This window comes from Orycteropus afer, unplaced genomic scaffold, assembly GCF_000298275.1.
Source record: "Orycteropus afer afer isolate SDZICR_OR568_19922 unplaced genomic scaffold, OryAfe1.0 scaffold00109, whole genome shotgun sequence".
Taxonomy (NCBI): domain Eukaryota; kingdom Metazoa; phylum Chordata; class Mammalia; order Tubulidentata; family Orycteropodidae; genus Orycteropus; species Orycteropus afer.
This window is the reverse complement of record NW_006921696.1, coordinates 7766911-7792172: the sequence shown is the minus strand read 5'-3', so window position 1 is coordinate 7792172 and position 25262 is coordinate 7766911. Positions and strand designations below refer to the sequence as shown.

At 36.9% G+C, this 25262-nt stretch overlaps 1 protein-coding gene across 1 annotated transcript in view; it reads right to left on the bottom strand.

Moving 5' to 3' along the window:
• The window catches only part of DHX36 (DEAH-box helicase 36), a gene marked incomplete at its 5' end in the record, with an annotated part of 75932 nt that overhangs the window by 7826 nt on the left and 42844 nt on the right, over positions 1 to 25262 (bottom strand). Inside the window, 9 exon segments of the mRNA XM_007943566.1 lie at positions 2376 to 2528; positions 3258 to 3378; positions 6825 to 6915; positions 7015 to 7114; positions 10498 to 10581; positions 11682 to 11768; positions 11918 to 12091; positions 20856 to 20954; positions 22405 to 22522. Coding sequence (XP_007941757.1) covers positions 2376 to 2528; positions 3258 to 3378; positions 6825 to 6915; positions 7015 to 7114; positions 10498 to 10581; positions 11682 to 11768; positions 11918 to 12091; positions 20856 to 20954; positions 22405 to 22522 — 1027 coding nt within the window.

Below are 25262 nucleotides of genomic sequence, written 5' to 3'. Positions count from 1 at the left end.
CGTTGCATCTAGATGGCAGCTTGCTAGCTTTTAAGATCCCAGTCGCTACTCGCCAAAGTAGGAGGTGGAACAATGTTTTGTATAGTTCGTTATGCCAACTGAGCTTGATGTCTGAATGTGACCTTTTAAAAATTAAATTTTTATGTGCTTCCAAAGACTTCTACAAGAGTCAAAGGAAAACCTACAGACTGGGGAAAAATAATGGCAATGACGTATTAGACAAGGGACAAGGGACTTATATTTAAAATTCATAGAAAACTCCAACACCTCAACAACAAAAAGACAAACAATCCAATTAAAAAATGAGCAGAAGGCATGAAAAGACACTTCACCAAAGAGGATATTCAGATAGCCAACAAATACATGAAAAAATGCTCACAATCATTAGCCATTAGAGAGATGTAAATCAATACAACAATGAGATACCATCTTGTCTCAGCACTAGTATCAACATTCAACAAGACAGAAAATCACAAAATGCTGGCAAGCATGTGGAGAGATTGGGACTCATACACTCATACACTGCTGGTGGGACTGTAAAATGGTACAACCCACTGTGCCAAGCAGTATGGCGATTCTTTAAAAAATTGGAATTAGAAATACCATTTGACCCAGCCATTCCATTACTAGGTATGTATCATAAAGAAGTGAGAGCCAGGACAAGAACAGATATATGCACACTCACGTTCATCACAGCACTGTTTACAACAGCAAAAAGATGGAAACAACTTAGGTGCCCATCAACAGAAGAATGGATAACCAAACTATGGTACATACACACAATGGAATACTATGCAACCTAAAGAATAAAGTAGAATGTGCAAAATACCGCATAACATGGATGAATTCAGAGGTCATTATGCTGAGTGAGGTAAGTCGATCACAGAAGGACAAATATTGTATTAGTCTGTTACTGTAAAAAGTCAAGGAAAGATTTATACATAGAAATAAATTTTCTGTTGGTTACCAGGGGTGGGAAGGGAGAGGAGGGAACACTGCCAGATAGGTAGAGACAAGTATTGAATTGGGTGAAGAGAAGGGCAATGTACCAAATATGAGTGATCAACACAGTGACACAGAGGAAGAGTGAGACAGAGAGAGATGCATGGGAGGTACAAAAACAAATATGAACCCTTGTGCACATACAGTACTGTATTGGCAATGAAGATAAACATTGATATACAAACGGACAGATGAGTGGACAGGCTGAATGATTAGGTATGTCTATGTAGGAAGGAGTGTGCCCATGACCATGTACAGGGTTGGCAGACAATGTTTCTACAAGTGTATTTGTATGTTCTATAAGAATTCCCAGGTGCATAGTAGAGCTGACAAAGAACAAGGTTATAGACACTTCTTGGCCACAGCCAGCTACTCAGAGGGAGCGACAAGTTGGACTTGTGGGGTCGGGTCCATGGTCGCAGGTGATATCAAGCTCAATTGGCACAACATACTACACAAAACACTGTTCCACAGCCTACTTTGGCAAGTAGCAACTGGGATCTTAACAGCTTGCAAGCAGCCATCTAGATGCAATGACGGGTCGTGCCTCATCCAAAGCGAAGAAAACCAAAGATGCATGGAAACAATTAGTCCAAGGGACTGGCAAACCATACGATCCTCAGCCTATACAACTATGAGACCAGAAGAACTAGATGGGTCTCGGCTACCACTGTTAATCACTCGGAGGGGGATCTATGTAAGAGATCCTGGACAGAGTTGGAGAATAATGTGAAATAAAACTCAAAACAATAAAAAGATAAAAATAAACAGGGACCAGGTTTGCTGGTCTGACAGAGCCTGGTGGAACCACTGAGACTACAGCCCCTAGCTCCCCTTCAGGTCTGGAATTAAAACCACTCCTATGATTTCCAGCCAAAGAAAAGACAAGCATATGAGCTGAACATTTACATTAGATAGATACACTCCTTGGATCATGGGAGAATAGAAGGGCTGTGTACACACCGGGAGACAGCTCGGGGGACAGGAGTGCAAAGGAGGGAAAGATGCAGGGAAAAGGTAACTATGGGGAGACATGGAGAGAGAGCTGTTCCATTTGGGAAATTGCAGTCAATGTCATGAGACAAAGTATATGTGAACTTCTGTAAGAAAAATGAATTTGCTCTGTAAACTTTCACCCAAATTACAAAAAAAATAAAAAAATAAATTTCCACTTTCAACTACATTGAGCCATTTAGAATTGTTCACTTATCATTTCAAAAACAATTTGGAAAAGCTGTCAATCAGTTTCTCAACATTATCTGTTCTGCTGAAATAGAGCAAGGAGTGTCTTACATGTAACACTTAGATCAAAATCATAAGACCACATGCAGACTTGCACATATATTCAAAGACAATCATGTAAAATCAGTCACCTTAACAAGATGGGCAATTCTTGCTGGAGACTGAAAGACAATCCATTCATCTACTGCAATAGTTTCTTGATCATTATCCTTCTGGATGGAAATATCACCACCAAAGAACAACAGACAGTATGGGGAAACCTCTGTGCAGTCATACAAGTATATCTGCAAAGAGAATGAAAGTGAATTAATACATTCAAGAGTCCACCTGTATCAGTTTATCATCGTTTGTCTTCTATATCGGTACCAAATTTATCGAGTTGATTCCAACTCAAAGCAACCGTGTAAGACAGAATAGAACTGCCCCATGTGCTTTCTAAGGCTATAAATCTTTACAGAAGCAGACTTCTACATCGTTCTCTCTCAAAGTGGCTGGTAGGTTCGAACTGCCGATCTTTTGATTAACATCCTTGCACTTAACCACTGTCACCAGGGCTCCCGCACTTGTGTAGTAATGGAGACTAACTGTGAAGATACGGCATGTTAAATACATTATCATTAATTTAGAGAACATGAGGGTTTTATACCTTTAATTCAATTCAAACTATAGCACTATTCTTTAAACAATGTATTTTCTGAGTGGCAAAACCGAAACTAGTAACGTAGCTGAAATTATTTTTATCTATATGCATAATACTTTAAAAATAATCTCAAATTATTTTTCTAAACAGAAGAATATGATCAAAATCACACTAACTAATTAAAATATAAAAATCCATCACGACAGACATGCACAATTAAAAGTACAGGCTATTTGCTTAAGGGAAAAGGTGATAATTCATATCAAAGTAAAAAAAAAAAAAGATCAAATTTTGTTTATAATTGTGAGAACTATACAATTATATATGACAAGACTGCTATCCAGATCCGTAATTATTTTAAATGTTCACTTACACTACTTGTTCTCATCTTCAGGTGATAGATAAGCCACTTGTAATGAAAGTCTGTTTGCTCCACATTAACAGATTTAGGATGAATGGCAACTAATCCATCAGGTTTTGTGTACACTTTAACCCTTTAAAAAAATTAAAACAATTTCTTTTAAAAGTCTTCTAGAATATTTTTTTAACTTTATCAAATATTTGATGAACGGCTTACTGAAAAACTAAACAAACCCCAGAACATAAAAAACAAGCCCACAGCTGAGTTTGTTTTATTTTTTGGAATATAAATTTATAAATTCATATTTGAGGAAAGATCAGAATTTTCATTTTAATAATAATTAGAAAATGTCAGCTAAATATTAATACTCTGTAACTCACACAAGTTAATCATGTTCACATAAATATAATTAACTAACACATTAGAAAGGTGACAGAATATCCCTTAATTGTGCTAAGATACACTATGCCACTAAAGAATATGAGTAAAATCAACATCTGAAATAATAAGCGGTTCAGACCAAGAGAAGAGTTTATACATTTGTCTATGTCAATCAGGATACCAATAAATAAGGCTTGATTTTAAGGGTAATTTTCTGAAATTAATTTAAAAATTTCACAGGGTATGCACCCAGATAGATATAAAACCAAACTTTTTAAAAATGTTTTAAATATTCACTCAAACTCATTCACATATTCATACAAATCTCCTAACTGCAAAACAGAAAGTTGAAATAAATGTACCTTGATACAGCTCTCATTCAGTCTCTAGGGGGTCTTTGATAGTCATAAAGATTATTTTTCAATTTATAGGTGCTCTGGTGGTGCAGTGGTCAAAGCATAGAGCTGCTAACCCAAAGGTAAGCAGCTCAAACTGACCAGTCACTAAGCAAGAGAAAGATGAGGCAGTCTGCTTCCGTAAAGATTTACAGCCTTAAGAACCCCATGGGGCAGTTCTACTCTGTCTTAGAGAGTCATTATGAGTCAGAATCGACTCAGTGGTGGTGGGTTTGGTTTGGTTTTGGTTTAACTAATATTTTTCAGGGAGCTCTGGTAGCATAGTGGCTAAGACACTTGCCTGCTAACAGACGGCAGGCAGTTCAAACCCACTAGCCACTCCTCGGAAGGAAGGCTGGGCAATCCTACTTCCGTAGTGATACTGCCTCGGAAACCCAAGGAGGGGTTGCTATGAGTCGGGTTTGACTTGACGGCACATAGCAACAACAAATATTTTTCAAGAGAAAAATGCTTGAAGGTTTATTTTTAAATAAAAATGATTATTGTTGAATTGATTCCAACTCATAGTAACACCATGGGTGTCAGAGTAGAACTGCACTCCATAAGGTTTTCAAAAGCTGAATTTTTAGAAGTTGGTTGATCATCAGGCCTTCCTTCCAAGGTGTCTCTGTGTGGATTCAAACCCCTAAGCTTTAGAGGTTAGCAGCCAAGCACGTTACCTATTTGCACCACTCAGGGATTTCTCCTTTTAAGTAATGGTAATTATCTGTATCAAAAAATATTAAAGCTGGTGATCCATGAATTGTTTCTATTTGTTTTCAAGAGTATCTTTTCTGATATTCTTAAAATTTACAATAATTCTACCAAAATCATGAAATCACAGTCATGATTAATTATCTGGAATAAAGTATTTTTCTTCATCCCACATGCCACTAATTTAACTAATGCCACACTGCAACCCTGTATCATCACTAGAGTGGGGGCTGGCAAACTTTTTCTGTAAAGGACCAGGCAGTATATATTTTAGGCTTTGTGGGCATATAATCTGTCACAGCTACACAATTTTGCTGCTATAGCAAGAAAGCAGACATAGACAATATAATAAGCAAATGGGCATGACAACAGTCCAACCAAAATTTACAAAAACAAGTTTCCGGTCCATAGGCCACAGTTTGCTGACCTCTACTCTAAATGAAAACAAAGCATCAACTCCTAGAGAATTACACTATTTCAAAAATAAAAAACTTCCCAGGATGGTAATAAAAACGCCTGTTAGGCTACCTGTGCAGTTAGACAAAGATATAAAAATTTAACTAAAGTGTTGCTGTCAAGAATACTTAAATCATTTACATGCAGATAATCTAGCCATAAGTGATTAAAATTCATCTACTGTCCATAATCCTACCCTAAAATAGGGGTTCTAAATATCACCATGGTTGACATTTTGAACTGGATAATTCTCTGATGTGGGAGGCTATCTTGTGCAATACAGGATGGTTAGCAGTATCTGTGACCTCTACCTGCCAGATGCTAGAAGCATACTCTGCTCTCAAGTTGTGACAACCATGAATATCTCCAAACTGCCAAATGTTCGGGGGGGAGGGGGAGCCTTAATCACCTCTGAATCACCTCTGAGATTCACTGCCCTAGAACAATGTCTACACTTCAGTGTACTGTTAAGGTTTCCTATCCCTTCATGCATTTTTTTTTCATGTTTATAATCAGTTTAATTTGGCAGTATTCTTTTTTAAATTAACAGAAGTTTAAGTAATTTGGCAGTATTCTTTTTTAAATTAACAGAAGTTTAAGTATTTTCTATATTACTAAACAACGAATATGTTACATGTCCAAGAAACTGTTATATGATAATGTGGTATTATAAAACCATACACAATGTCTGTCTTCACTGCTACTAGATATTTATGTTGTTTACAATACAACTTTTAGAAAACATTTTTAATTACTTTCTCTGGGCATATTTCTTAAAATATTTACTTAGGAATCCAGTAGGCCAGTACCTACTTTAATGACTCTTGACACATAATTCTAATCTAGAATGCCTTCCAAAAAGGTGGTACAAATTCAGAAACCACTACTCATCTGTGACTCAGTTTCTCTGTACCCTTGCTAGTATGAGCTCATTTACTCAGCAGATAATGTCTTTCCAATTACTACTGAAACTATCAGTATATTTACTCACTACATTTTATTTCTTGAAAGAGTGAATCATCAAAATTTTCTTCAAAGAGCTGTTACCAAATCATCCAGTTATAGCAGGAGGGAAACAAAACAAAAACTTCAACAAAACTACCCTTAGTGATTTCTATCCAGATAATTAAGGAGCTCTGGTGGTGTAATGCCTAAGGCATTTGACTGCTAACTAGAAGGTAGGTGGTTCAAACCCAGCAGCCAGTCAGCAGAAGGAAGTCTGGGCAATCTACTCCCGTAAAGATATACATCCTTGGAAACCCCAAGGGGGTCGGGTCGCTATGAGTCAGAGTTAACTTGATGGCAATGAGCTTGGTTTGGAGTTTATCTATATAATTGTTTTGAAAAGCTGGCTTACTTTTCTAACATTTACACTAGTATTATATTTCACTAACATTCTATGAGAGTAGTGAGTGACAACAGAGGTAACTGTAGAAATGTCATAAGGGAAAATGATGCCTAAGTTAAACAAACAGTTTGCCTTCTTCTAAATGATCAAAATTAAAGAACAAGAACATGGCCCAAATATGCATAAGATCAAATTTACATTACAACAAAGTCCTGCTGTGCTAAAGGATTTTTAAAGTTTAAAGGAAGTATTGCCAAGTGATTGATAATAATCTTCAATGCTTACATTTTTCTTTTTTTACCCAAATTTGGCCGGATTTTAGCAACTTTAGGGTATAAACCAGCACAGATAACTGCTTTAATGATCTTCTCATTATCTATTGGGAGTGGAAAGATGTGGGGGGAGATAAAAAAAAGTAAATACTGGTATAATGAACAATAGTACCAAGTTATTTACACTGTATTTTTTGCTTTACCTGAATTTGTATTAGATTTTGGATCTTTAGGATTTCTACTGCTTACAAATCCAGCTCCAAGAAGATGCTCAGCAAACTGTCCTTTCATGTTATGCAGCATCTAGGGAGCAATGGTAACAAACAGAACTAGAACAGCTTTGACACAGCTACCAAGGAATATACTCAGAAATTCAGTTGTAAGTTTTCCTTGTTTTATTAATACATTTTGGCAAAAATGTGGTGTTTTGGAGCAGGTGTCAGCAATTCCAGACTTTCTGGCTTCTGCCTGTTTTTGCAAATAGTTCCACTGGAACAAAGCCACACCCATTTGTCTGCATATTATCTATGGTTGTTGCACTACCATGAAAGAGTTAAGTGGTTGCAACTGGGACCCTGTGGCCTGCATAGCCTGAAATATTTACTATCTGGCCTTCTTAAAAAAAAAAAAAAAAAATTGCCTGTTTTAGAGATATTTAAGGATTGTTCCATTTTGCAAAAGACTAAGTAATTTTTCAAATCACCCTCCCTCTACCATATTTTGAAAAATATCCATTTTACACTGCTAAGATATTAATGAGTGCTACTGGTGTAGTACCTAAGACATTTGACTGCCAACCAGAAGGCTGGTGTTTCAAACCTACCAGCCACTCCACAGAAGGAAGATTGGACAGTCTACTTCTGTAGAGATACCCCCTCCCAAGGAGGGATCACTATGAGTTGAATTGACTCCACGGCAGTGAGTTTGGTTTTTTTAATTAACATACATGTATATATGCTTAAGGCCTGTTCTATTTTTAATGATTTTATTTAAAAGAAAATCACTGCTTGGATAAAAATGATGCATGGCTCATTATAAAGCATTCAAGTAATGATGAAAATTAAAAAGATGAAAACAGAAAATTCCCTCCATACTCTCAGAAATAATCATTAAATAAGCTATCAAGATTGCAGCTACGTATTGTGCATGTATAGTTGTCCCTCGGTATCTACGGGGGATTGGTCCCAGGACTACCCTCCCAACTGGAGATGCTCAAGTCCCTTATATAAAATGGTACAGTATTTGCATATAACCTAAGCACATCCTCCCTTATACTTTAAATCATCTCTAGATTACTTATAATACCCATATAATGTAAATGCTATGTAAAATAGCATCTTGTGCACACTCCTCCCTCTTAGTCTTTGAAGGATTGCTATGACCACTTAATTGCCCCCACAGCCCCTCATCCACCCTGATCAGCAGTTGGTTGAAGCCACAGATGCGAAATCCAGAGATATAGAGGGCAAAATGTATACTCACAGGAAACTTAAACAGAAATACTATCATAACAATGAGATCACGGCCAGTGTCAGATTAACCAATAATGTAAGCAAAGGCTTACTTGTGCTTACTTACTACTAACCTGTAGTGAACAATTTCACCTAGGTGTCACCACATGCTTTTACCTTGCTTACTGGGTGCTCCATTTCGATCAGGGACTGTAAATTTGAAAAAAATGTTTGATTCTATAGGAAGGTGCTATGGGACTGGGAGAGACAGACGCCAGCCATACCTAGAAGTAGAATCTTTGATGTGAAAAATGTGCAACTGTTCGCTACAGATCAGTTGAGTAAGCACTAGTTAACCTGTGATGCTTGCTTACTGGGCAATCCGCCCGATCACAGCATAGAAGCTGTCTTCATAAAAGCATTAAAATTTTAGTTTGAAGAAGAAAATTAAACAGAAATCAAACTAAAAGACGGATTTTAAATTTTTATAATTATAAAATATATTTTCAAAAGGATTCTTTTAAGCTTATGAAAAGATTATACATTTTATTACACGTATTTAGTTGTTTCAATTAAGTCAAATACAGTATATATTGAAAATTTTTTTTTTAATTGTGCTTTAGGTGCAAGTTTACAGAGCAGAATTTGTTTTACATTCAACATTTCATGTACATTTGGTTTCACGATTATACATTTTAAAAGGTGTAGTCATTTTAAGAATATGAAATGTGAGACACTATATTTCCTCATTTTGTTATAATTGATTCTTAAGCCACTCCAGGTTTTAATTAGCACTATTTTATATTTTTCAGGATAACCTTTACAATCTAGCCTGTACTGATAACTTCCAACAACAATGCTTTGCATCAGTTAATACATCTAAATAGTTTCAATGTACACTACCAGTTCATTTAGCTCCATTTATGAATTCTCCACTTTGATTCATCTCTTAATAGGTAGTATATTATTGTCAATACTTTTTCAACAATATTTCATGGGAGTATTTCTCAAGTGCTTTCTTGAATGCCTGCCTCATCTTTATATGTGAATTAATATCTTGACTGGGTAATATTCTCAAATGACAGCTAGATTCAGCAATCTTTTTAAACTTCTGGCTCATTTCATTTTCCATTTCAGGGAAATAGTCTTATATCTGTGAATACACATTCAATTACACTTGAATTTTCTATGTAGACATCTATTATGCTCATAATGGATCATCTGTGTCTTCCGTTCTCTAAGCTTTTAACTTATTGCTTGAATCTCTGTCTTTTTCAGCTATATTCATGAACTGGGATTACCTCAAGGCTCCGTTCTGTGGCAATAATTTGACTTTAAGGGAGTGTCCAATTTTCTTTTATTCTTTTGGCACACAATTTGTTTCTCAACTCAGCAATCTTCCCTTCATCCACTCTATTAATTATATTGGTTAACTTTACCTGTGTTTTAAAGAATTCATATTGTTCTTAAATTGCTCAATATTATTGAAGCAGATGTATTTTCTTTTGTTATGCTATGCTGTTTTCTTTTTTTTTAAACCTCTCTTTGATTTTATAACTTTACAGAGTTGCCATGCGTCTTTACTTTGCTAATGATTGGAGAGTCTCAATTAGACAGGCTAGATTCTTAATTCTTTTCTCTCTTCATAGATTTGTTACATGCTTAGTTTAGTGACAGGGCTCTCACCACAGAGTTGTGATGTATGTGTTTTGGGGGAGTGGGATGATAGTCCTACTCTCACTGGCTTCAACTCACTTCCCCAATTCACCATAGTCTGAAGGGTGATGTGCAACTCCTTACTCACTTTCTTTTGTTCATGTATGCCTCTCCTGTAATGTTCTCACTATTAGTATTAAATCACAAAAAGTTACAGATATATACCCTATTTGATATTTTTAAAAAGAATTAGAACTATTAGTAAAAATTCTCAGGTTAAACCATCAAAACAGCTACTAAAAAAAGTAAGGATAGGAATAATAACTGAGTTGTACTGCACTTTACTGTCTACTCTGGAATCTTGTTTCTTTTTAGGTCATTAGTTATATTACATTACACATATCTTTCTTTGTTTTGTTTCAGTTGATTTAATGAAGAGTCTCTATTAATTTGTACAATGATTAAACTTCATAAAAGAAACTTAGACAACTTTTTGCTACAGATCTACTGCACAAAGCATATGCACACATTCATTCTCTAATTTGACATAGATGAGAACTGTGAAACATTCACCATTACCTGAAGTGTGTTTGAAGACAGAAAATATTCCCAACAATAGTCCTTTTCATATCTGAAACCACGTCGCTTAGCTTCTTCCCAGCCCTAGCAAGCAAGGAAATAAAATCTATTTATATCATTCTCTAAACCATAGATTGCTTATGAGTTTCTGTCTTTATTCTAGCAATAACTGAACCTTCCCTGATATTTCATTTTCCTTGTAAAATACTCAAAACAACTTTAAAACTTACAAATTAAAGAAGTATGAACTCCCCATAATCCAAGTCTTTGAGAATGAATTACCACCAAACTTTCAGATGATTGTTATGCAAGTATGAGTTATACGGTTATATGTTAATTGTATATTTTACCCAAAATGACCTGATATTGTAACGTATTAATCAAGAGTCAGAAAGAAAAAAAATGTAGAACAAATTTCAATGTTATTATATATTTTCTATTTCAAACATGTTTTTATTAGTGAAGGGAAAAAGGCAAGAAGTTTACTAAGCTCTGAGGAAAATGATATAAAAACTTTCCCTTATTTTGGAGTACAAAATGAGTCTAGAGCTACAGTAAAAAGATATTGCCTGTACAAATTAAGTAACAAATATTGCAAAGATAAGTGGTAAATGTTTACACTCAGATGAGCTTGGTTTTTGATGTTTCCCAAAAATTTCTGTAATCCGAACAATACATATGATTAGGATGCTCTTTATAAACATGTTGAATCTGATTATAGGAGTCATTGTTCATGAACAGAAAGTGGTTATCTGTCACCAAAGGAGCTCTGGTGGTGTAGTGGTGAAGGCATCTGGCTGCTAACCAGAAGGTCAGCAGTTCAAATCCACCATTAGCTGCTCTGTGGGAGGAAGAAGAGGCAGTCTACTTCCGTAAAGATTTAAACCCAATGGGGGTTGCTATAAGTCAGAATCAACTCAATGGCAGTGGGTTTGGTTTTTTGGTGTATCTGTCATGAATGCAAGTAAGAGGTAAGTGAATACTGTCAAATTTAAAATTTTAAACTGTTCAATACTTGCTTGTTATACTCGTATCAAAACACAACAGATTTCTCAATAAAGGTAACTATGTATTCCTGGTATCTCCAATACAGGTTTTAAAGTGTTAAGTATGTTCCTTGTTCATGTAAATAAACTGCTATATAGTCCAGAACAAGTTGTTTCTCTCTTTTTTTTTTTTTTTACCTCAAAAGCATTCACAACTGTCAGATGATCACTTCTAGAATCCTTTGCCAATTCCTTTCTTCTTGCATCTGCAATCTTTTCTTTTCCCTGGAAATAACAGGTAAAGGCAATTAACACTGCTCTGATGCTATATAATAGGATATAGCATTCTAATAAAAAAACTAATGAAAAGTACTTCTAAGTAACAATTTTTCTCTTTATTTGAAAACACCCAGCTTCTTATGTGAATCTCTTACCAATGGAATGACAAAGGGATCTTTGAAGCTGAGACTAGCAGCAATAGTGAGCACTGGATCTAAGCAACAGAACAGAGCTCCAAATAGAATCATTTTTCCAATATGTGGCTCAACTGGTAATCGTGCTAAGTGGACTCCAAGAGGTGTCAATTCTTCTTGTTTATCCAAAGCATTCTGTAAAGTAAGGGTTCACAGTTAAAATACATTTTAAAGCATTACATTTAAAGCTATGTTTTGTTTGGATTAAAAAAAAAATTCTGCAGGTCACACTTTATTCTCTTAAGTCCAAATGCTTTAAGCCTTGTCCAGCTTCAGTTTTCTTCATCAAAACATAAGTTCTGAAGTAATCAAAGATTAGAAACTACATTAAATAAAAACAAATTAATCCACAACTTTGCTTTGCTGTGTATGTTAGGAGAAATTCTGAAGAAATAATGAACTAGCAAGTTTTCAGTTAGAGAAAATCACCCAGTAAAGTACAAGTTAAGAGAAAAAAACAAACAAGACACTAGCACATATTTGGAATATACAATGCATAGCCCCTAGATTCTAGCAGCTGAGGAACCATGAGATTAGGAGGCAAAAAATAACACATCCATCTAGAACTCCTAAAAATAGAAGTGACTTCTGCTAAGATTAACTATCGAATTGGGTCCAATCACCCTACTGAGGACAATGAGGAATTAGAGAAGCCACCTGAAGACACCGAGAAGTTAATAAGAAAAAGAATTACTACAGATTTAGGATATAAAAAACCCCTGCCATCAAGTCTATTCCAACTCATAGCGATCCCCATTGGGTTTCCAAGAAGGTAAATCTCTATTGTAAATACAAAGTCCAGCATGCAATTAAACTAACTAGGCACACAAGACAAGATACAAATGAGAATGAAAACTAGAAACAAATCAGTATGGTTCCATTAGACACAGACTTCTACCAAAGATTTATAAAGGAAATAGCCTCAATTTAAAAAAAATACTTTCAGAGAAAGGGAAAAAATTAAAAATAAAAATACTTCAACTTGTGTATGGAGCCCAGCATAATTCTGACACCAAAATCTGTTAAGGATATTTGAAGAAAACTACTAAATATTCTCACACATTGCACAAAACAAAACAATGGCAAATTGAATGTCATCAAGTTGTAACAGTTCATTTCAGGGACAAAAAAGTTGGTTTAACTTTTGTAAAATCAATTTAATCTATACTACATTAACAAGCAATACAAGGAAAACAGAGAAAGTGAGAAAAGTCCTTCATAATTTCATATAGAAAAAAAAAAAGTTAGGTAAAATAAATTATCCATGCATGATAAAAACTTCTTAATAAACTAGGAATAGAAAGAAACTTCCATAATTAGATAAAAAGTTTGTTATCCATTGAATTGTGTCCCTTTAGAATATGTGCTGGAATTCTTACCTCTATAGCTAGGAATATAATACTACTTAGAAATAGCTTCTTTGGATGCTAAAGTGAGTCCTTTGGATTGAGAATCAACAACAGCAAACAACTGACCATTAACATACATAATGACATAACCCAGAAAGCAACCGAGTTATAGAAATACAAGTAAATAAGCCTATTAAAATTGTAAACAGGGGACCAGAGACATCAACTGACAAATCAGGACAACTACAAAGCAAAAATAGGGAAAAAACGGTGTAGTTATAGAACTTCTAAATGGTAGGGAAGTCAAGACAACTATAAGATAGAATGGACTGTTGTAAACTAGGGAAGAAAATTATAAATCATAGGGTAATTATCAAAGAAAAATGATAAACCTTCACATAGAAATAAAAAAGAAGACCAGTGCAAATATTTAGCAAATACCAAAACAATAGCAACAAAGGAAGTGATAACATGATTCATAAACAAAACGAGCTCAGCACAGAAAATTATATGGAACAAAGACATCAATACCATGAAAAAGCACATAACAAAATGACAGCAACAAATTCCCACTTATTGATACTTACATATCTGACAAGGCACTTATATCTAAAATTTACAGAAACCTCCAACACCTCAACACCAAAAAGAATAACAATCCAATTAAAAAATGAGCAAAAGACAAAATGAATAGACACTTCACTGAAGAGGATATTCAGGTGGTCAGCAAATACATGAAGAAATGTTCACAATCATTAACCATCAGAGATGCAGATCAAAACAACAAGATAAAATCTTACCCCAGCACCTATGGCGAAGTTCAACACTACAGAAAATAACAAATGTTGGCGAGGATGTAGACAGATTGGGACTCTCATACACTGCTGGTGGAATTGTAAAATGAAACAAGCACTGTGGAAATCAATATGGTGATTTCTTAAAAAATTGCAAATAGAAATACCATTTGATCTAGCAATCCTATTACTAGGTATATACCCTAAAGTGAGAGGCAGGATATAAATAGGTATATGCACACCCATATTCATCACAGCACTATTCACAACAGCAAAGAAATGGAAACAACCTAACTGCCTCTGATGGTTAAATTTGTGTGTCAACTTGGCTGGGGCTGTTTGAGTGGCTGGGCAGCTGAATATAGTTATTCCCCATAATGAGATTGGTAATAAACTCCATGGTGGACTCTACTGAAACAGCAGAGTAGCTGCTTTGGGTATGTAGTATGCTTTCAGCATATAAGAAACAGCTTTGGGAATGGTCTCTAGCTTATGGCATGCTTGAACCCTGCATGTAGCCGAGTTTTTGTTTAGCAGCCTCCCATGCTCTGACAATCCTGGGATTTTCAATGGACTTGAATCCACGGCCTGCCATGTTGTTTGGTCACATGAGGACTGTGTCATTTTATTTGTTGACCTTGGGCTTCTTAGCCTTAGCAGCCAGTAGCTGCCTAAGTGAAGGGATGCCTCTATCTTCAGTTGGCTGGGAACAAGAGGCAGAGCTGAAGCCCAAGGTCGAGGGGCTTTCACACAGCCCCTAGGGCCTGGCATCTAGAACTCAGACTTAAAGCCAACAAACTGTAAGAGAATAAACTTCTGTTTCTTCAAGCCATCCCATTTGTGGTATATTCTTGTCAGAGCAGCACTGTTGTTGTTGTTATGTGCCGTTGAGTCGGCCCCAACTCACAGTGACCCCTCCTTGGGTTTTCCAGGCAGTATCACTATGGAAGTAGATTGCCCAACCTTCCTTCTGAGGAGTGGCTGGTGGGTTTGAACCGCCAGCCTTCTGGTTAGTGGTCAAGTGCCTTAGGCACTATGCCACCAGAGCAACACTAGGTAACCAAAATAGTACCCATCAATGCAGAAACGGGTAATCACACTGTGGTACATATACATAATGGAATACTATGCAACCCTAAAGAATAATGTAGAATCTGCAGAATACCACATAACTGGTATTTAAACCTCCTGGTTAACAGTCTAATGCCTTAGGCACTATGCTACCACAGCTCCTAAATTCTTACATAGGTTGAAAAAATAAATAAATACAGAAACCAAAGATTATTAGTGGTTACCAGGGGTAGGAGGGAGGGGGAAATGGGAAATTTTTGTCTGTGGGGCATTAAATTTATGCTAATGGTGGTGGAATATTTTTGAAAAGTATTTGACTGCTAACCAGAAGGTTGACGGTTCAAACCCACCAGCCATTCCTTGGAAAGAAGATTGGGCAATATACTTCCGTAGAGATACCACCTCGGAAACCCAAGGAGGTGTCACTATGAGTTGGAAAATGACTTGAGAGCAGTGAGTTTGGCTTTTTTATTTATAGCAATAATGGTGGCACAACATGAAAAATGTCATTAATATCCCTGAGTTATGAACGCAGAATTGGTTACATTGGTGAATGTCTTGTTTGTGTATGTTTTCACCACTATAAAAGTGATAAAAGAAAAAAAAAAGTTAATGTATCAAGAAAAGACAATTATATAGATGCAACTAATAATACAGCTCCAAAATATATTAAGCAGTGACAGAATCAAAGGGATACATATACAGTTCTATAATAATAGCTGGAGACTTCAGTACGTTCCTCTCAATATTGGACAGAACATCTAGAAGATCAAAAATGAAACAAAGAAATTAGGCAACACTATAAACCAACTAGACCTAAAATACATATATAAAGGACGCTTTATCCAACAATGGTAGACATAAATTCTTTTCTAGTGCACATATATCATTCTCCACAATAGACCCTATGTTAGGTCACAAAATAAATCTCAATAAATTTAAGAAGACTGAAATTATACAAAGTATCTTCTCCAACCACAAAAACAAAATAAAACAAAAAATTAAATGATGAAGATGTAGAGAAACCACAACACGTGTACACTGCTGGTAGGGATGTAAAATGGTGCAACCACTGTGGAAAACAATGTAGTGGTTTCTGCAAAAGTTAAACAAAATAATACCATAACCTAGCAATTCCATTCCTAGATATATACCCCAAAGAACTGAAAGCAAACAGATCCTGGTATACCAGTGTTTGACACAGCACTATTCACAACAGCCAAAACATGAAAACAACTTAAATGTCTATCACTAGATGAACAGGTAAACAAAATGTGGTATATACATACAAAGGGTTGTTATTCAGCCATAAAGAGAAGTAAAGTTCAGATATATGCTATGATATGAATGAACCTTAAAAACATTAAGCTTTCAGCATAGTGCCTAAGGCATTTGACTGCAAATCAGAAGGCTAGTGGCTCAAACCCACCAGCCACTCCTTGGAAGGAAGATTGGGCAATCTATTTCCATAGTGATACCGCCTCGGAAACCCAAGGAGGAGTAGTTATGAGTCAGGTCCGACTCAACAGCATATAACAACAACAACAATTAGGCAATGACATATGTGACAAGGGACTCATCTCTACAATTTACAAAAAACTCCAATACCTCAACAGCAAAAACACAATCTAGTTAAAAAACGGGCAAAAGACATGAATAGACACTTAACCAAGGAGGATATTCAGGCAGCCAACAAACATGTGAAGAAATGCTGAGATCATTAGCCATTACAGAGACGCAAATCAAAACAATGAGATACCATCATTCTCTAGCACTAGTAGCAAAGTTCAACAAGACAAAAAATAACAAATGCTGGACAGGATGCAGAGAGATTGGGACTCTCATACACTGTTGGTGAGACTGTACAATGATACAACCACTGTGGAAAGCAGTATGGCAATTCATTAAAAAGTTGGAATTAGAAATATCATTTGATTCAGTAATCCCATTACTAGGTATATATCCTAAGGAAGTGAGATCCAGGACAAGAACAGATATATATATGCACACCTATGTTCATCGCAGCACTATTTACAACAGCAAAAAGATGGAAACAACCTAGGTGCCCATCAACAGAAGAATGGATAGCCAAACTAAGGTACATACACACGATGGAATTCTATACAACACTAAAGAATAATGTAGAATCTGCAAAACACCACATAATGTGGATGAACTTGAAGGTCATTATGCTGAGTGAAATAAGTCAATCACAGAAGGACAAATATTGTATTAGTCCACTATTGTAAGGAGTCAAGGAAAAGTTTATATATGGAAAGAAATATTCTTTGTTGGTTGACAGGGGTCAGAGTGGAGGGGAGGGAACACTGTTAGACAGGTAGAGACAAGTACTGATTTGGGTGATTAGAAGGGTAATATAAGCTGTATGGAAAGTGAGTTTGCTCTGTAAATCTTCACCCAAATCACAATAATAAAAAAAAAGAGCAGGAAGGGATAGGAAAGGATGAATGGAAACAGGAAACACAAGGAGGAACTAAGAAGAGTGCTGTTACATTGTGGGGATTGCAGTCAATGTCACGAGACAAAATATGTATGAATTGTTGAATGGAAAACAATTTGCTCTGTAAACTTTCACTCAAATCACAATAAAAAGTTTAAAAAAAAAGTAGGGCAATATAGCAAATGTGAGTGATCAACACAGTGGCATTAAGGAAGAGGAAGACAAAGAGAGGTGCATGGAAGTTACGGATAACAAGACGAACTCTCATGCACATATAGTACTGCACTGTCAGTGAAGGCAAACACTGATATACAGGCAGATAGATGGGTAGATAGGCTAAACTATTCGATATGTCTATGCAGGGGGTAGTGTGCCTAAGACCATGGATAGGGTTGGCAGTCAATTTTTCTATGAATGTATTTATATGTTCTATAAAAATTCCCGGGAGCTCTGGTAGCATAGTGGCTAAGACACTTGACTGATAACCAGAGGGCTGGCGGTTCAAACCCACCAGCCACTCCTCAGAAGGAAGATGGGGCAATCTACTTCCGTAGTGATACTGCTTCGGAAACCCAAGGAGGGGTCGCTATGAGTCGGGTTCGACTCGACGGCACATAACAACACAACAAAAACATAAGAATTCCCAGGTATACAGAAGAGCTGACAAGGGACAAGGTTATACTCACTCATTGGCCACAGCCAGCTACCTAGAGCGAGCAAGTAGTGGGCTCAGGACCACAGTCCCAGGGGATATCAAGATCAACTGACATGACATACTATACAAAAACATTGTTCTACATCCTACTTTGGCAAGTAGCAACTGGGATCTTAAAAGCTTGCAAGCGGCCATCTAAATGCAACGAGGGGTCTCTTCTAGTCAAGAGCAAAGAAGAATGAAGAAAACCAAAGACACATAGAAACAATTAGTCCAAGGGACTGGTTCACCATGTGATCCTCAGCTTATACGACCATGAGACCAGAAGAACTAGATGGTGCCTGGCTACCAGTGTCAACCACTCAGAGGGGGGGATCTATGAAGGAGATCCTGGATAGAGTGGGACAATGTGGAACAAAACTGAAAATTATTAAAAAAAAAAAAAAAAAGACCAGGTTTGTTGGTCTGATAGAGCCTGATGGCATCACTGAGACTATGGCCCCTAGCTGCCCTCCAGGTCTGTAATTGATCCCAATCCTGTGGCTTCCAACCAAACAAAAGACAGTCCTATCAACTGAATATTTACATTAGGTAGATACATTCCTTAGAGAGATCAATTATGGGAGAATAGAAAGGCTGTGTATGCACAGGGAGGCAACTTAGGGAGCAGAAGTGCATGGGTGGGAAGGATACAGAGAAGAGATAACTGGGGAGGAAGTGGAGAGGGGTTGTTGCATTGTGGTAAATTGTAGTAAATGTCATGAGATAAAGTGTATGTGAGCTGTGGAAAATGAATTTGCTCTGTAAACTTTCACCCAAATCACAATAAAAATTAAAAAAAGAACAACAACAACATTAGGCTAAGTGAAACATGCAAAAAGATAAACATTATGTGATCCCGCTTGTATGAAATATCTAGAATAGGCAACTGCATAAAGACAAAGTTTATCAGTAGTTACCAAGCACTTGGGTGAAGGGGGCAACTGGAAGTTGTTGCTTAAGGACAGTTCTACAATAACAGTTAAAGACCTCAATACATTTCTCTCAATAATTAATAGAATATCTAGACAGAACCTGAAAAAGGAAACAGGAGTTTATTTGAGGTGATGAAAAACTTTTGGAAACAGTTGTGATAATGTACAACACAGTCAATATAATTAATGTCACTGAGTTGTACACTTAAAAATGTTAAAAATGGCACATTTATTATATATGTTTTATCATAATAAAATAATTATCTGCAGTGATGATATTTTTAATTCTCACAAAATAAACCTGTGAAATTCGTAAAATGCTTTTGGTATCCTCTAACCTAATACATGGGAGCTCTGGTAGCGTAGTGCCTAAGGCATTTGACTGCTAACTAGAAAGCTGGCAGTTCAAACCCACCAGCCACTCCTCAGAAGGAAGGTTGGGCAATCTACTTCCATAGTGATACTGTCTCGGAAACCCAAGGAGGGGGGGGTCACTATGAGTCGGGTCCTACTTGACGGCACAAAACAACAACCTAACACGCAGAACTTGTAATGTTGAGGGAAATTCTCTATAACTGTACCGTTCAAAATGATAGCCACCAGCTACTTACGGCTATTTAATATTTTAAATTACATTAGAAATTTAATATCACAGTCACATTTGTGTATTTCAAATGCTCAACAGCCACCTGTGGCTACCATTATTGCACATCACAACTATAACCCCTTCTGTAAGTGCTTTCTCCCACTCTGGGCACCAACTCGCAAGCAGTCCTGTGCCTCTTCTCAGCATTACCTTGTCATGGATGTGCCAACTAAATAGTTATTTCATAAATACTAATTTCTTGAATAAGAAAATTCAAGAAAAGGCATTTAAAAAATTAAAAAGTATGGCCAAGGGGGGGGGATCTTTAATAGTTTAATCCCATTATTTCCTATACAAAATGTGCATATTGTCATTAAGTTACTTGGATTTGACAAAGCCTCTAAACAATTACAACAATCTGAAATAGCAGAATACCAAGAAAGTTCATTTCATGAACACAAATGAGGACCAGCAATTAACAAACATCCCCCTGCCAAAAAGAATTGTATTAGAAGAATGGGGACAGTTGTGGTTTAGTAGTTATTGTCTTCTATGCCAGGCTAGGTTTGATTTCTAGCCAATCCACTTCAAACACAGGCAGTACCTATCTGTCAGTGGAAGCTTGTGTGTTTCCTATAATGCTGAACAGGTTTCAGGGAAGTTTTCAGACTAAACACAACTAGAAAGAAAGGCCTCTGGTGATCTACTTCCAAAGGTCAGCCAATGAAAACCCTATGGATCACAATGGTCATATTCCATTGTGCATAGGGGTCATCACTAGCTGGGGATTGACTGAACAGTAGCTAAACATTAAAAGATTATCACAAAGGTATCATTTTATAATTTTCTCATGCATATTTCATACACTGAGCTGAATGAATAGCCAAGCCATGAATCAAATTTGGCACTCTGTACATTCATTGATCTACTTCATAGTATTAAGTATAAATTCTATGCTTACAAGTTCTATACTCTAAATCTAAGTTAGAATTAAAAAATGAAAATTTACCAGTTCCATCAGGTGCTTTATGGAGAGCAATACTGCCTCATTTGATGGTGGATCCATTAATCTGCTCAGAAAATAAGCAATTCCACCCAGCCTTAAAATCTGAGAATGGACAAGTACAATTAAACATGTATCATATATTTATATAACAGTTTAGTCCTGGTTGTGCTGATCACCCAAAGTATCAAACCTATAAAGCATCTTCTATAACTCAGTTATTTACTGGAATGAATTCAAATCATTTCTGGCCAATATGTCACTTTCTATCACCAACTTTATTAATGAGGAAAGTAGCTGCTTAAATTTTAACAAGTTGATTACAAATATCTTCATAACAAGAAGGCTAATGATATCTAAACAGAAAAGATGCTGGAGAAAAATACTAAGTCATGTTTAACCAGGGATGGATGATATTAAAACATAATAATTATAGTTAACATTTACTGAGTACTTACTACATGCTAGACTGTTCAAAAATATTATGAGGTTAATTTAAATAACTGTCCGATGTTTTCTGAGGGAGGAGCTGAGATTAATCCCAGGTAGTATATGGCTTCTGAGCAAAAACTGTTTCATTAACATCTCATTAATTTCCCTTATAATGAAATAAGGAACCTTGATAACGAGTAAAATGCTCTGCCGTTGTGATGTAGCAAATTACATAGTGTGGCTTTTCTAGCCATAAGTCTTTGTAAACTCCTTGGTGGAATTTGCCATGAGCAACTGAGTAGCCCCTGATGGTTAAAGTTATCCATCTGGGTATTTCTGTTCAGACTGGCACGAAGTAATCTTCTGGGAAGTTCTCTCTCTCTCTCTCAGCAATGCAGAAGTCTGATGTTGGGATTGGTTAGTTTGGCCACTCTGCCAGGCTCAAAAGGAGCCCTACTGGAGGCAGGAGTCTCTCTGACTGCTGGCTGAGAAAGATGTGCTGCTGAGAGAAACTCGCTCCTGAGATACGTGAGAAACACATGCACTACTGAGATACGGGCGAGACACGCAATGGCTGAGAGAGTGATGTGCTACTGAGACTGCCTGCTGCTGAGTGAGACAGCCGGCTGCAAGTGATTGAGTATATTTCTGAACTTGAATTGTAGCCTGGTGCTTCCCTAATAAACCCCATAATCTGTGAGTTCTGTGAGGCCACTGCAGCGAATTATCGAACCCAGCAGAGAGCTGGTGGGTGCTGCAGGAGAACGGCTGGTGAAAGGGCTGGAGGGAGGCAGTATGTCTAGCCTTGCCACAATAGGCCTTGGGCTACTGATGGTGATTTTGTCTTCCTCTTGTGGGGTTAAAGGAGGTCAGAAGATGTGGCCTCCTTGCCTTTTTGGCAGCTGCTAACTGAAAGGTCAGCGTTTTAAACCCACTAGCTGCTCTGCAGTAGAAAGTTGTGGCGGTCTGCTTCTGTAAAGATTTACAGACTTGGAAATCCTATGGGGCAGTTCTACCGTGTCCTAGAGTATTGCTGTAAGTCACAAATGAGTTGACAGTGGTGGGATTTTTGATCCGTAGCAAAATAAATTTATACAGTTTCTTATCCTCCCACCTAATTTACCTTTATTTGTAAACAAAGTTCTTCCAAAGGAGTTCTCAAAATTTCTGGCAATTGATAGTCATCTAGAAGGCTTGCTCTCAGACCATTGTACAGATGATAGCAATGACCAGGTTGAACTCTAAAAAAAGGGAGAGGAGGGAAAATAGTTATCAATGACTTTTTAGAACTACAGAGAAAACAGTAGACAGGGAAATGAACTATCTCCTATCAGACATACAAAAACTAATTTATGTTATTATTTCATTTTTATTAATCATACATTTGTTCTCCCCACTTGCTTTGAATAATCCTTAATTCTTTGCCCATATTCAAGAAATGATAAGACACCCCCTGCCTCCTAATATTTTGGTTTCCAGTTTATACCATACAGATTCCAGATGGCCATGTTTATTAATAGCATTCTAAGCAGTCCACTTTAAGCAAGTCTGATGGCACAATGGTTAAGCTCAGAAGCTAACTGAAAGGTTATCAGTGTGAACCCACCAGTGGTTCCATAGGGAAAAACATCTAACAATCTGCTCCTATACACATCACAGCCAAGGAAATCCTATGTAGCAGTTCTGCTCTGTTCTATAAGGTCACTTGCTGATGAGTCTTCTTCTAATCCTGATGCCATGTCCTTCCTCGTATGATCCAGCTTCTTGCATATTTGCTCAGCATATAGATTGAGTAAGTATGGTGAAAGGATACAACTCTGACACATACCATCACATTTTTCTGCCACAGAGCAACTACTGGGTTCAAACTGCTGACACTGCACAACCAAAGCTCTTCCTTTTTAATCAGGAATAGTATATTTTAAAACACAAGTTTGAGAGAGTTCTGCTCAGATGGGAAAATAGGCAGACAAACTATACAGACCGTCTTCAACAAAGAAAAGAGAAACCAATTGAGAGAGACAGAAAATAATCCCGGAACTCTAAGCTTTGAAAGAATGGATGCAGCAGAAGAACCAGCGTGGAAATACTGAATAAGGAAACAAACAGAACTGCGGAATGTCAGTGATCCTGATGGCACAGGAAGTCTGGACATTTCCAAATGGTGTTAAGACCTAAGAATTAACCTAAAAATTGGCCCTGCTCACCAAGGGCTGCAAGAAGGACTACATTGGTGGCTGAAGACTAAAAAGGGAAAGAGCAGAGAAGGTGACAAACTGAGCTGTGGACTTTTGGCTGTCCAGAGGGAGCAGCAATTTTGAATGTTTATAAGCAATTTGACCATTTTGGATATTTAAAGCAACAGCATGCTCTCAGATTCCACAGACCTAAGAATATGCTCCACTTGCCTAAGACAGCATGGACATACAGGAGGCTAAGGACTGGAAAGTTGTGATATTCCCCTTGTACTTTTATACCACACATCCTCTTGGTGAACAGAGGTGTGGCCATCCCTCACTCCCACCCACCTTCAGGGCCGGCAGGAATTCCATGCCAGTCTGGGTGCTCTGACAGAGCCTGGGTGCCCTGCCCTGCCCTCCCCAGATTTTTTTTGTTGTTATTGTTCCTTTTTGTTGGCTTAAATTTTTTTTTTTCTTTTTCCTTTTTATTTTTATTCTTTCTTTTTCTCTTCCCAGGTTCAAGTTTTTGTTTTTTTCTCTCTTCCCTTTTCTGGTTCCCATTTCTTTTTCTTGTGGTTTTCCCTATCCCTTGTTTATCATTTTGCAATTTCCCCATTTTTTTCCTTCGTTATTCTCTTATTCTAGCTCTTTTCTGTTATCTGCCTCTCCTCCAGATACTGTAGGTTTTTCTTTCTTTTTTTCTATTCACATTTGTCTTTTTAAAGTATTTCTTTAAATATTTTCTCTCATTTATTGCGTTTCCTCTTTAGTTTTTTCTTTTTTTTCTCTTTTGGTGATTGCTCCTGTGGGTTTATACAGTGTGTGTTTTCTGCCCACTTGCTTTTACTTTTTCAGTGGTTTTTTGATTGTTGTTTTTCTCCAACTGAGTGGGAGACAGCAACCATGCCCATACAACACAACCATACCCGCACCTACTGAGTGAGGGCTACCACTTGCTTCTGTACCAACTGGCCAACGATGCACAACAGCTAATATAAGTCTAACTCACCCATAACTGCTTTTCACAAACAGTTAACAGAGACCTGTGCAGCCATTCTCACACTCTATCACACCGAACAGGAGAAAGGTGATAAGTGTCTAAGTGCTGCCAACTAGCGAACAGAGGAGCACAGTATCCAGCTTACACAGATACAAAACAAAGAAAACGAAAATCTTGGGCGAATCACTCCAACATACAATCACCAATAAAACATAAATACAACAAAGTCACTATGTCAAGGAGACAAAAGACCATCACAGTCCACACAAAGAAGCAAGATAAAGCAGGAGAAACTAGGGACCAGGATACAGACCCAGAACACATCCCTAAAGCAGCAGCAGCACTGGAACTCCCTGATAAAGAATTCAAAATAATTTTTTTGGTACCTTCAACAGATTGACAGGCAGACCAAGAAGAACTCTGGCAAAATAAAGGAAACACAGACAAAACCAGAAAAATTTTGAAAGATAATACAAAATGACAAAATAAATGAAAAATTAGAAATGATACAAAATCTACAGATAAATCCAGAAGATTAATACTGTATTTTCAGAAATAGATAACACATTAAAAGAGCAAAGGAGTAGAATCGAATCAAGGGAAGACAGAATTAGTGGGAATGAAGACAAATACCTCAATACTCCTTTGGAAGGGACCAATCAGAAAAAAGATCAAATCAAAATGAAGAAAGCCTAAGATTCATGTGGGGTACCATCAAAAGCAATAACCTACGTGTAACTAGAATTCTAGAACAGGAAAAGACGAATAAAACCACAGAGAAAACAGATTATTTGTTGGAAG